Source organism: Choloepus didactylus, chromosome 5 (assembly GCF_015220235.1).
Source record: "Choloepus didactylus isolate mChoDid1 chromosome 5, mChoDid1.pri, whole genome shotgun sequence".
Classification (NCBI taxonomy): domain Eukaryota; kingdom Metazoa; phylum Chordata; class Mammalia; order Pilosa; family Megalonychidae; genus Choloepus; species Choloepus didactylus.
This window is the reverse complement of record NC_051311.1, coordinates 77,011,895-77,024,838: the sequence shown is the minus strand read 5'-3', so window position 1 is coordinate 77,024,838 and position 12,944 is coordinate 77,011,895. Positions and strand designations below refer to the sequence as shown.

General features: G+C 35.4%; 1 protein-coding gene across 1 annotated transcript in view; it reads left to right on the top strand.

The window, feature by feature from the left end:
* The window catches only part of CAPZA2 (capping actin protein of muscle Z-line subunit alpha 2), a 71,452-nt gene that overhangs the window by 32,599 nt on the left and 25,909 nt on the right, over positions 1-12,944 (top strand). The window contains exon 2 of the mRNA XM_037836323.1: positions 7,692-7,755. Coding sequence (XP_037692251.1) covers positions 7,692-7,755 — 64 coding nt within the window. The remainder of the gene's footprint in view (positions 1-7,691; positions 7,756-12,944) is intronic.

Sequence of the window (12,944 nt, the reverse complement as noted above, 5' to 3'; positions counted from 1 at the left end):
CCCCTCACACCTTACATAGAAATTAACTCATAACTAATAAAAGCAGAAATAAATGCAAGAAAAACTTTTTTAAAAAAGAGGTGATCACAAAAGTTAATGTCATAAGAAGTCATCAGCAAAGAGAAGGTTAATCTTGAATAATTACTATAGATTTTTTCAAATTGAAGATAGATTTAGTGATTTTGTTCATACTTTTTAAATGTAAACCAAATTTTGTGATACCCACCCCCCATTAATTATCTTGGATCACATTACTTGCTCTTTAGGTTATTTTAAATTACTGATAAGATACAGAGTATATACTACAGTTTCCTGTTTTGTTTGATTTTGTTTTTACTCCACAGTTCTTGATGATAGTGGGTGTTAAAATACATCTTTTATTAAAGTGGCAGTTTGACAGTGGGCTAGAGTATCAATTTTCTTATTTCTAAAGATATGCTTTAATTTCTTACTCACTGAATAATAAGTGTCTTTTATTCTAAAAAATTATGGTAGCATGATATAATCACATCTATGTGAGAAATTTCTACTTCTTCCGAAAAGAAAGAAAAGGAAAAAAAATCCCATCCCCCTCCCTTTTATCCCCCTCTTATTGACATTTAGCTTTGGTATATTGCCTTTGTTACACTTAATAAAAGGATATTATAATGTCACTGGTAACTAGAGACCCTAGTTTGCATTAATTGTACTTTTTCCATATACCATCCCTTGTGATAATGACATACACTTATTCTCGTTCATGTAAAAACTTTCTTATATTTGTACAGTTAACCACCATCATTGTCCACTTTGGTTTCACTAAGTTATGCAATCCCAGTTTTTATCCTCTGTCTTTCCTTCTGGTGCCATACATGCCCCTAGCTTTCCTCTTCCAACCGTGTTCACATTCGGCTTTGTTCATTAGACTTATCATGTTGTGCTACCACCACACAATATCATGCTATCCATTTCTGAACTTTTACAATCAATCTTGTTAAACATTCTGTACTCCTTAAGCATCAAATACCCAATCTCGATCCTCTTTCTATATCCTGATACCTGTGTTCTCAGATTTTACTCTCAGAGTTTGCTCATTATAGGTAGTTCATATTAGTGAGACCATGCAGTATTTATCCTTTTGTTTCTAGCTTATTTCACTCAACATAATGTCCTCAAGTTTCATCTGTGTTGTTACTTGCATCATGACTTTTTTCTGTCTTACAGCTGCATAATATTCCATCGTAATTATATACCACAGTTTGTTTATCCACTCCTCAGTTGATGGACATTTGGGCTGTTTCCATCTGTTGGCAATTGTGAATAATACCACTATAAACATGAGTGTGAAAATGAATGTTTGTGTCCCTGCTTTCAGTTCCTCCTAGTGTATACTTAGTAATGGGATTGCTGGATCATATGGCAATTTCGTACTTAGCTTTCTGAAGAACCGCCAGTCTGCCTTCCAGAGCAGCTGCACCATTACATTCCCACCAACAATGAATAAGTGTAACTTTTTCTCCACATCCTCTCCAGCACTTGCAGTAAGCTGCCTTCTACACCCAAATCAGATTTTGGGACAGTGAGTTCCTCAGGCTACCACCAGACAAATTGGGCCACACATGCATGGTCATAGTATGTGCCTGATTGTTACTCCGCTTTCTCTAGACTGGGACCAGGGATCTGCACTGGGAGCACAGGCCAGCTTTTTGCCAAGCTGGTGAGGAATGGGGTAGGGGCCTACCAGGGGGCTATGAGATCCTACAGCTTTTACATGACTCTTTCATGGATTCAGTGCTTGCCTTGTTACTGTACACTTTGAGGAACTTCAAGAAAGTTATTTCTACCAGTTCTTTTGGGTTGTTTAAAGCTTCTGTGGGTGATAGACACCTGAAGCATCTCAGTCCACCATCTTGAAAGGGTTAGGGGCTACTGTTGAACTTTGGGAGTACTTTATATATTCAGGATACAAGTCCTTTGTTGATTGTATATATTCTGGATACAAGTCCTGTGCTGATTTACTCATATTTTCTCCCAGTTTGTAGCTTGTCTTTTCATTTTCTTAACAGTGTCTTCCACAGAGCAAACGTTTTTAATTTTGATGAAGTCCAGTTTATCAAGCTGTTTAAATGGATCAGGATTTTGGTATCATGTTGAAGAATTTTTTGCCTAACCCCAGGTCATAATGATTTTTTTTTTCTGTTTCCTTTATTTTTATTTATTTATTTATTTTTGCTTCTACATTTTACATTTAGTGCTCCTATCCATTTTTAGTTAATCTTGTTTAAGGTGTTAGGTTTATGTTGAGGTTCATTATGTTATTTTGTTTTTTGCTCATTGATATCTTAATTGTTCCAGTATCCTTTGTTGAAAGATGTTTTTTCTCCATTGACTTGCCTTTGCAACTTTGTCAAAAATCAATAGCTGGGAATGTGGTGATGATAGCACAATATTGTAAAAGTAATTAATGCCACTGAGTTGTGCACTTACAAATAGTTAAAATGACAACTTTTATGTTACGTGTATGTTACCGCAATAAAAAAAAAGTCATTAGGTCAAATATATGTAGGTCTGTTTTTGAACTCTCTGTTCTGTTCCATTGATTGTTCTCAACAATAATTAAGTCTTGATGACTATAGCTTTACAAGTCTTGAAATCAGGTTGCATGGGTCCTCCAGCCTCCTCTTTCACAATTGTTTGGCTATCCTAGTTCTTTGCTTCCTGTGGAAATTTTTTTAAAATTTCCCAGTTTTTATCCTGTGTTTTTCCTTCTGGTGCCAGATATGCTAAAGCTGACATTATGCAAAATACCAGAAATGGATTTGCTTTTATAAAGGAGATTTATTAGGATACAGATTTACAGTTCTAAGACCATAAAAATGTCCAAATTAAGGCATCAACAAGAGGATTCCTTCACTGAAGAAAGGCCGATTGATGACTTCAGGAACACCTATCAGCTGGGAAGGCACGTGGCTGGTGTTTGCTGATCTTTGCTCCCGGGTTCTGGTTTCAAAATGGCTTTCTCCATAATGTCTCTGGGCTTCTGTCTTTCTTAGCTTTTCTCTCTCAGTTCCTGTGCATCTTTGTTTTCCCAGGGCATTTCTCCCTAAGCATCTGGGATTTCTTCTCTTAGCTTCTCCAGGGCAAACTCTAGGCTTCATCTCTTAGCTTAGCATCTCCGGATGTCTTTCTGTCTGCATCTCCAAGCATCTGGAATCTGTATCAGTCCCTGAGCTCTCTTAAGGACTCCAGTAAACTAATCAAGACCCACCTTGAATAGGCAGGGTCACACCTTCATGGAAATAATCTCATCAAAAGTCTCATCCATGGTTCGGTGGATCATACCTCTATGGAAACAACCTAATCAGAAGATCCCACCCATAATAAGTCTGCCCTCACAAGATTGCATTAAATAATGTAGTCTTTCCTGGGGTATATAACAGTTTCAAACCAGCACATTCAGCTTATTTTGACATATACGAAAAAAAAAAAATCCTGCTTGGATTTTCATTGCTATTGCATTGAATCTGTAGAACACTTTGGGGAAACTTGACACCTTCACAATATTGAGTCTTCCAATTCATGTACATAGCATCCCCTTCCATTTATTTAGCTCTCATTTCTTTTATCAGTATTTTATAGTTTTCAGCATTTTAGTCCTGTACATATTTTGTTAGGTTTATACCTACATGTTTTGTTTTTCTGAATGTATGCTATTGGAAATGATAGTTGTTTTAACTTGTTTCTAGTTATTCATTGCTAATATATAGAACTGAAGTTTTTTTTTTAATATTGACCTTGTATCCTGCAATCTTGTTGAACTCCTTTACTATTTCTGTTAGCTTTTTTAAAGATTTCTTGAGATTTTCATTGTAGGCAGTCATGTTTTCTGCGAATAGAAAGTTTTGTCTTTAACTTTACATTATGTCTGCCTTTCATTTCTTTTCTCGCATTATTACACTTGCTAAGACCTCTGGTACAGTGTTGAATAGGAGTTGCAGAAACTAACATCGGCTTTCTCCTGATTTTTTCACTTTTTTCATCATTAAAGATACTGTTAGTTGTTGGCTCTTTGTAGATGCTTTTTATCAGCTTAAGGTCTTTCCCTTTTCTTAGTTTGCTGGGAGTTTTCATCATGATTGAATGTTGAATTTTGTTGAAGAAGTTTTCTGCATCTTTTGAGATGATAATATAGTTTTTCTTTAGTTGCTTTCATTGATTTTCAGATATTAAAACAGCCATGTGTTTCTAGGATAAACCTCACTTAGTCATAATGTATTATTCTTTGATGTATTGTTGGGTTCAATTTGCTAATATTTCATTGAGCATTTTTATATCTATGCTTATGAGAGATTTGGGTCTGTGAGACGTGTTCCTTGTTTTTTGGCTGGTTTGATTAATATATAATCCAGATAATATTATCCTCTTAAAATGAATTGGAAGGAGTTTTCTCAATTCTGTTATTGAATAAATTATGTAGAATTGCTGTTATTTCTTCCTTATATGTTTTGTTGAAGCAAACCTGGAGTTTTCTTTGTTGAAAGCCTTTTAACTATAAATTCAATTTCTTTAATTGACTATTCAGGTTATCTTTTTCTTCAGAAGTTCTCCAATGATCTTCGGTTTTGTGTCTTTCAGGGAATTTGTCCATTTCACCCAAGTTGTTACTATTGACATATGATATGTATATTGAGGCAGTTGTGTGGTAGTTACACTATCACATTCTGCCATGTTCATCTTTAGGTTTGAGTACTTTACATGTTCTATCAAAACTATTTTAAGTCTGAGAAGCAGCATAATGTAGTGATCAAAAGTATAGGTTCAACAGACATAGGGGACTGGTGGTGTGATGGGTTGAGCCCTCTACCATAGGTTTTACCCTTGGGAAGACGGTTGCTGCAAAGGAGAGGCTAGGCCTCCCTATAATTGTGCCTAAGAGCCTCCTCCCGAATGCCTCTCTGTTGCTCAGATGTGGCCCTCTCTCTCTAGCTAAGCCAACTTGAAAGGTGAAATCACTGCCCTCCCGCCTACGTGGGATCAGACACCCAGGGGAGTGAATCTCCCTGGCAACGTGGAATATGACTCCCGGGGAGGAATGTAGACCTGGCATCGTGGGATGGAGAACATCTTCTTGACCAAAAGGGGGATGTGAAAGGAAATGAAATAAGCTTCAATGGCAGAGAGATTCCAAAAGGAGCCGAGAGGTCACTCTGGTGGGCACTCTTACGCACACTTTAGACAACCCTTTTTAGGTTCTAAAGAATTGGGGTAGCTGGTGGTGGATACCTGAAACTATCAAACTACAACCCAGAACCCATGAATCTCGAAGACAATTGTATAAAAATGTAGCTTATGAGGGGTGACAATGGGATTGGGAAAGCCATAAGGACCACACTCCACTTTGTCTAGTTTATGGATGGATGAGTAGAAAAATAGGGGAAGGAAGGAAACAGACAAAGGTACCCAGTGTACTTTTTTACTTCAATTGCTCTTTTTCACTCTAATTATTATTCTTGTTATTTTTGTGTGTGTGCTAATGAAGGTGTCAGGGATTGATTTAGGTGATGAATGTACAACTATGTAATGGTACTGTAAACAATCGAAAGTACGATTTGTTTTGTATGACTGCGTGGTATGTGAATATATCTCAATAAAATGAAGATTAAAAAAAAAAGTATAGGTTCAGGAATCAGACTGGGTTTCTTAACCTCCTCTGCTTCAGTTACCTCATCTATAAAATATGAAAATATAACAGTAACTATCTTATAGGGTTGTAAAGAGTCTATGACATAATCCATATAAAGTACTTGGTAAGCACTAATTTAAATAACAGTATTTTTGTTACTATCATTATCATTATTGTATGTATCATTGGTGTCCAACAACAATCGTAGATTTTGCTTCAGAATTTTAGTGTTCCAGGCTACAAAAACTTCATTTTGTTTTGTTTGTCTGTTTGTAAATAGACTTTTTTTAGAACAGTTTTAACATTTTACGGAAAAATTTCACAGAATGTAGAGTGCTCGCATTTACTCTCTCTTCCATGCCTCCACCCCCCAGTTTCCTCTATTATTAACATCTTGCATTAGTATGGTACATTTGTTATAATTGATGAGCCAGTATTGATTGATACATTATGATTCAAGTCCACAGTATGCAATAGGGCTCACTCTCTGTGTTGTACAGTTCTATGGGTTTTGACAAATGCTTAATATCAGATAGCTACCATTATAGTATCATACAGAATAGTTTCACTGCCGTAAAAATATTCTGTGGTCCACCTGTTTATCCCTACCCTCTACCACTGAACCTGTGGCAATAACTGGTCTTTTTACTGTCTCTAGTTTTGCCTTCTCAGGAATGTCATATGGTTGGAATTGTATAGTAGGTAGCTTTTTCATGCTGGCTTCTTTCACTTAGTTTGGTAGCTCATTTATCGATGAATAGTATTCTGCCATATGAATCTACCCATTTGTTTATGCATTCACCTATTGAATCTTGGTTGCTTCTGATTTTGGTAATGATGAATAAGGCTGCTGTAAACATTCATGTGCAGGTTTTTGTATGGGCATCAGTTTTCACCTTATTTGGGAAAATGCCTAGGAGTGTGATTGCTAGATAGATCATATGGTAAAACTATGTTTCACTTTGTAAGAAGTTGTTAAACTGTCTTCCAAAAAGTGGCTGTACCATTTTGCATCCCCACCAGCAGTGAATGAGAGTTCCTGTTGAACCACATCCTCTCCAGCATTTGTTGTTGTCAGTATTTGGGGTTTTAGCCATTATGATAGGTATGTAATGTCCTTTTTTAAAAATCATTTTCTAGCGTTTTTCAGGCCTTGTCACACATGTGCCTCTTAACTAGGAAATCTTCACCTAGCCATATATACTGTACTAATCTTTTTTATCTGTCTCTGTGCTCTGAAAACCTTATGTGTATTTAAATGTATGCACTTAATGAATACAATATAAACCTAAACATAACATAGATAACATTTCCTTTTCTTTCCATTAAATTTTAGTTTCCATATCAAAGCAGTGATAACTCAAGTAAAGTAACAAATATGAAAATGAATGAAAGTTTTTGTTTATGACAAGGATGGTCCGTTAATTCATGGTATACTTGGATGAGCATAAAAATCATATGGAAAGCTTGACTAGTATGTTCTGGGCTCTGTTTGCATTTTTAACAAGATCACTCATGCTGCTGATGTTGTTTGACCAAGTAGCACAGTTTCAGAAAAACTGCTTCAACTTATAGAAGATCCCATCAGATCTCACGTTAAGTCTTTTGAACTCAGACCTTTCTTCCCCTCTTCCTTTATGTTTTTCACTAATTTGTAATTTTATGAATATACATATATCTGTTTTCTTCATTGTACCTAAACAAAACTTACTTCTTTACACATGTGAATTTTCTTGGTTGATAATTTTTTCTAAAAGAAGAAATTTGCTTCTAAGAAAATGTTTTACCTTTAGGCAGCTTTGAATCCTCAAATGTTCTAAATTTTTTATTTTATTCTAAATTTAGCCAACTTATTGTGATTATTTTGTGATTAAAATAGTAAACTTAAGTGACAAGAGAAGCAATGTCACTATCTTAAAAATCTTAAACCATTTTCAGTAAGGCTTAGAAATTATAATTTTGCATATTTTCTGGTTATTTTAGCATAGGCTTCTGCTATGGAACATTTATATCTTCATTTCTATTTTAGGTGCGTATAGCAGCAAAATTCATCATTCATGCCCCTCCTGGAGAATTTAATGAGGTGTTTAATGGTGAGTGTTAAATTATAATGCTAAGACTTAATATATCAAGCACTCATTTTTTAAAGAAATAAATTACATAACCAAAATAACTGAGCTGAGAGAAGTAAGCAGAAAACTGTATTTTCTGAAGTACAATGATAATTTTTGACAATCTGAATTTTGTAACGACTAAATAAAATGTATTTATGATCTAGGTATGATAATTATGTTTGAGTAAATTAACCTTTTTAAAATAATAAAGCAAATTTCATTCTACACTGAATACAGTATATTTTCATTCCTGAAAAGTAGTGTCTTCTTGGTTAATTATTTTATTGAAATTAAACTATTAGCAAACATAGATCAAGATAATGGCGTTAGATGCCTCAGTAATCCAGCTCCCTACAGAAGCTTTGAACAACTAGAAAGAACTGGGAGAAACATCTTTCTCAAAGCTCCAGAAAACAATGAAAGGACTGCATTTACAGGACAAGAACCAAACCAAACAAAAGGCTGCTAAAAGCTATAGGATGTGATGGTGTCCTGTCTGGCTCCTTGCCCACCCCTCACTGACTGACCCAACAGCTGACCCATGCCTCCAGTGCAGATCCTTGGTCGCAGTTCCAGAGGAAGAATAACCCTTATGCACTTACTGGTAGCTTGAATGTCTGGCCCAGTCTATCTGGTGGTGACCTAAAGGTCTCTCCATCCAGGAATTTGCCCTACATGTAGAAGGCATCTCACCAAGCTCTCCTACAGAACACTGTGGGAGAGCAGTCAAGTAGTGCTTTTGGGGGCAAGGGATTGTTGGCTATAGGACATACAGTATGGTCCGGGACTATGAGAAAGTTTTTTCCTAGGGAGCACAGGACCTTAGTATCTGTGTAAAAGGAGAATTTGAGGGCCACACAAGCAAGCTCAATACAAGACTCATGGCAGAAAGGATCAGGGAGGTCCCTACACTTTGACTTGCAGCTATTCTCTAAACTCATTGTATAGATAAGCCCTGAAACAGTAGTTGCACAGGTCTATCTGCAACAACTGGGAAAGCTTAGTTTCGTTTTTTCCTTCCTTTTTTTTTTTTAAGTTAGCTCCTGGCATTCAAGAAAATCTCTGCTATACCAGTAGTTTATGGAACAGACACCTCAGAGTCTAAATTCCAGTGATCATCCTTCAAAATATCAAAATGTCCAGTTTTTAGCAGAAGGTTGCAAAACATTTTAAAAAAAGTCAGAGGAGATTAAAGCATTAGAAACCATCAGTAAGGAGACCAGACCTAGGGAATAGCAAACAAAGACTAAATAAGTTGTCCTAAGTATTCTCAAAGAGCTAAAGGAAATCAGAAAAACAGTAGATGAACACAAAGAGAGTATCAGTAGAGAGAACGAAATTATGAAAGGGAACCAAACAGAGCTGAAGTTCACAGTAACAAAAATTAAAAATTCCCTAAGGGGGGTTGACAGCAGATTGGAGCTGTCAAATGAATGACAAATCAGAGAACTTGCAGATAAGACAATTGAAATCATCCAGTCTGAGGAGCCAAAAAGAAGGAAGAATGAAGAAAAGTGAACAAAACCTGAGGAACTTGTGGGATACCATCAAGTGTACCAATATGAGTAGACTCATACCGTGGCATATTATAATCCAAATCTGGAAAGCCAAAGATGAAGAGAGAATTCTGAAGGTCTAACAAGAGAAGCAGCACATCATATAACAAGGGAACCTCGATAAGGTTAAGTGCTGATTTCTCATCAGAAACTATGGAGCTAAGAAGGCAGTGGGATGACATTTAAAGTGCTAAGAACAAAAAGTTTGCCAACCAAGAATTCTGTATCCTGTAAAACCATCTAAAAAATGTGGGAGATTAAGATATTCCCAGATAAACAAAAACTGAGAGCATTTGACACCACTATTCTGGCCCTACACAAGATGATGAAGAGGGTTCTCCAGTTAAAGGAAAGGGTACTAGACAATTGACTGAAGATACATGAAGGAATAAAGTTCTCCAGTGAGGGTAGCAACATGGGTAAATCAATACAGCCCAAAGGAAAACATTGTTTCACTGTGCTTAGATGTCAGCATGTGTAAAATAAAATAAAATAAAAAAGTTATTTAAATTATATCTAGTAAAGTAGTTCACAGTATGCCTTCCTTTAAATCTCTTTGGCAAACATTTTTATTAGTCACCTGTAGACCAGAAATTTAAATTATATACAGTCTCACAGTTGCCGTAAAGACTAACAATTCCACCTCTTCGGTAGTGTGAATGACGTTGAACAATTGCCAGGAAAATGTTATGTCTTTAAAAAACTTTTGTTAAACAATTTTGAGGCTGTTGCCACATGTATTTTAAATGTGTTATTTACATGTGTTATTATTTCAATTTCATATGTATGTGACACCAACCATGTCTTAAACTAAAACTAATTTTACGCGGGGCTCTTTTTTTAAAACATTTTATTCCAGGGTGAACAATTTAAATATATTTTTAAAGGAACTTAATCATTTATTTACATTTATATTGTAAGATTTAATGGAATCTCATCTCAGAAAAGATGACGTTAGAAAGCCAAGAAAATGAGATGAAATTTGTATCAAGTTAAAATTATCCTTGAAATTCCCACCTATCATTCACAAACTATTAATATATGATTTAGAGCACACAATTACATCTGGTCATTTTTATGTATTCTTTTTTACTTGTTAGAGGATTTAAATTTTTAGAAAAATAATGCATATAATACAAGTTCCCCTGTATACCACCCTGTTATTAACATGTTGCATTAATGTGGTACATGTCCTACAATTAATGAAAGCACGTTTTTATCATTGTACTATTAGCAGTTGCCCATGGTTTATCTTCAGGTTCACTGTTTGGATTGTACCATCCCATGATTGTTTGTTTTTTAAATTTAACATATATACAACCTAAAATTTCCCCTTTTAACCACAAATATATAATTTAGTGCTGTTAATTATATTCACAATATTGTGCCACTACCATCCATTACCAAAACTTTTCCTTCATTCCAACTAGAAACTCTACAATTTAAGCATTAACTTCCTGTTCCCTGCCCCCACCCCATCCCCTGCTAACCTATATTCTAGATTCTGACTCTATGAGTTTCCTTATTTTAATTATTTCGTGTCAGTGAGATTGTACAATATTTGTCCTTTTATGTCTGGCTTATTTCGCTCAACATGCTATCTTCAGGTATACATTAGTGTTGCACATATCAGAACTTCATTCCTTTTTATGGCTGAATAATATTCCATTGTGTGTCTGTACCACATTTTGTTTACCCATTCATTAGTTGATGGACACTGGGGTTGCTTCCATCTTTTGGCAGTTGTGAATAATGATGCTATGAACATCGGCCTGCAAATACATGTTTGAGTCTTGGCTTTCGATTCTTTTGAGTATTTACCTAGAAGTGGGATTTCTGGGTCATAAGGTAATTCTATATTTAACTTAATGAGGAATTGCCAAAATGTCTTCCACAGTGGCTGCACCATTTTACATTCCCCGCAACAATGAATGACTGTTCTCATTTCTCCATATCCTCTGCAACATTTGTAATTTTTTTTTAATAGTAACTATTCTGGTGGGTGTGAAGTAGAATTGCATTGTGGTTTTGATTTCCATTTTCCTAATAGCTAATGGTGTTGAGCATGTTTTCATGTGTTTTTTCTAGAGAAATGTCTATTCAAGTCTTTTGCCCATTTTTTAATTGGGTTGTCTTTTTGTTGTAGGGTTTTTTGTTTGTTTGTTTGTTGCAATTTTGTTGAGATATATTCACACACTATACAAACCATCCAAAGTATACAGTCAGTGCTTCACATTATCACATAGTTGTACATACATTCCCGTGATCAATTTTAGAACATTTTCATTACTCCAGAAAAGAAACAAAAATTAAAAAATAAATCCCCAATCCTCCCGTATCTCTTATCTCCCCTTTTGTTGACCCCTAGAGTTGGTGTGGTAAATACGTTACTGTTGATGAAAGAATATTAAGATATTACTGTTAACTCTAGTCTATAGTTTGCAATAGATACATTTTCCCCCATATACCTCTCTATTATTAACTCCTTGTAATAGTGTCATACATTTGTTCTAGTTCATGAAAAAACATTTTTGTATTGTTTTATATTTCTACATTTAATTCCAGTCATAGTCCACCACAAGATTCACTGTGTTATACATTCCCATTTTTAACTTCCACCTTTCCTTCTGGTGACATACATGGCGCTAAATTTCCCCTTTCTACCACAGTCACACCACCATTCAGTACTATTAATTATTCTCACAATAACATGCTGCCGTCATTTCTATCCATTTCCAAACAATTTAGTTCAACCTAGTTAAACATTCTGTACATATTAAGCAACTACTCCCCATTCTCTAGCCTCATTCTATAGCCTGGTAACTTCTGTTCTGTATTTTGTGTCTATGAGTTTACATATTATAATTAGTTCATATCAGTGAGATCATGCAATATTTGTCCTTTTTTGTCTGACTTCTTCCACTTAACTTTATGTCCTCAGTGTTCATCCATGTTGTCACATGCTTCAGTACTTCATTCCTTCTTACTGCTTAATAATATCCTGTCATGTATATATATAACACATTTTATTTATCCATTCATCTGTATATGGACACGAGTTGTTCCCATCTTTTGGCAGTTGTGAATAATGCCGCCATAAACATCAGTGTGCAAATGTCTGTCTGTGTCCCTGCTTTCAGATCTTCTGGGTATATTCCATGTAGTGGAATTGCTGGGTCATAATGCATCTCTATACCTAGCTTCCTGAAGAACCACCAGGCTGTCTTCCACAGCATCTGTACCATTTTACATTCCCACCAGCAGTGAATAGAGTTCCTATTTCACCACATCCTCTCCAACACTTGTGGTTTCCTGTTTGTCTAATAGTGGCCATCCTGGTAGGTTGTGGTTTTGATTTGTATTTCCTTAATAGCTAGTGCGGCTGAGCATCTTTTCATGTGCTTTTTAGCCATCTGTATTTCCTCTTTGAAGAAATGTCTGTTCACATCTTTGGCCCATTTTTTAATTGTTTTGTTTGTCTTTTTGTTGTTGAGTTGTAGGATTTTTTAATATATTCTGGATATTAAACCTTATTGGCTATTTGGTTCCAAATATTTTCTCCCATTGTGTAGGTTTTCATTTTAGTTTCATGATAGAGTCCTGTAATATGAA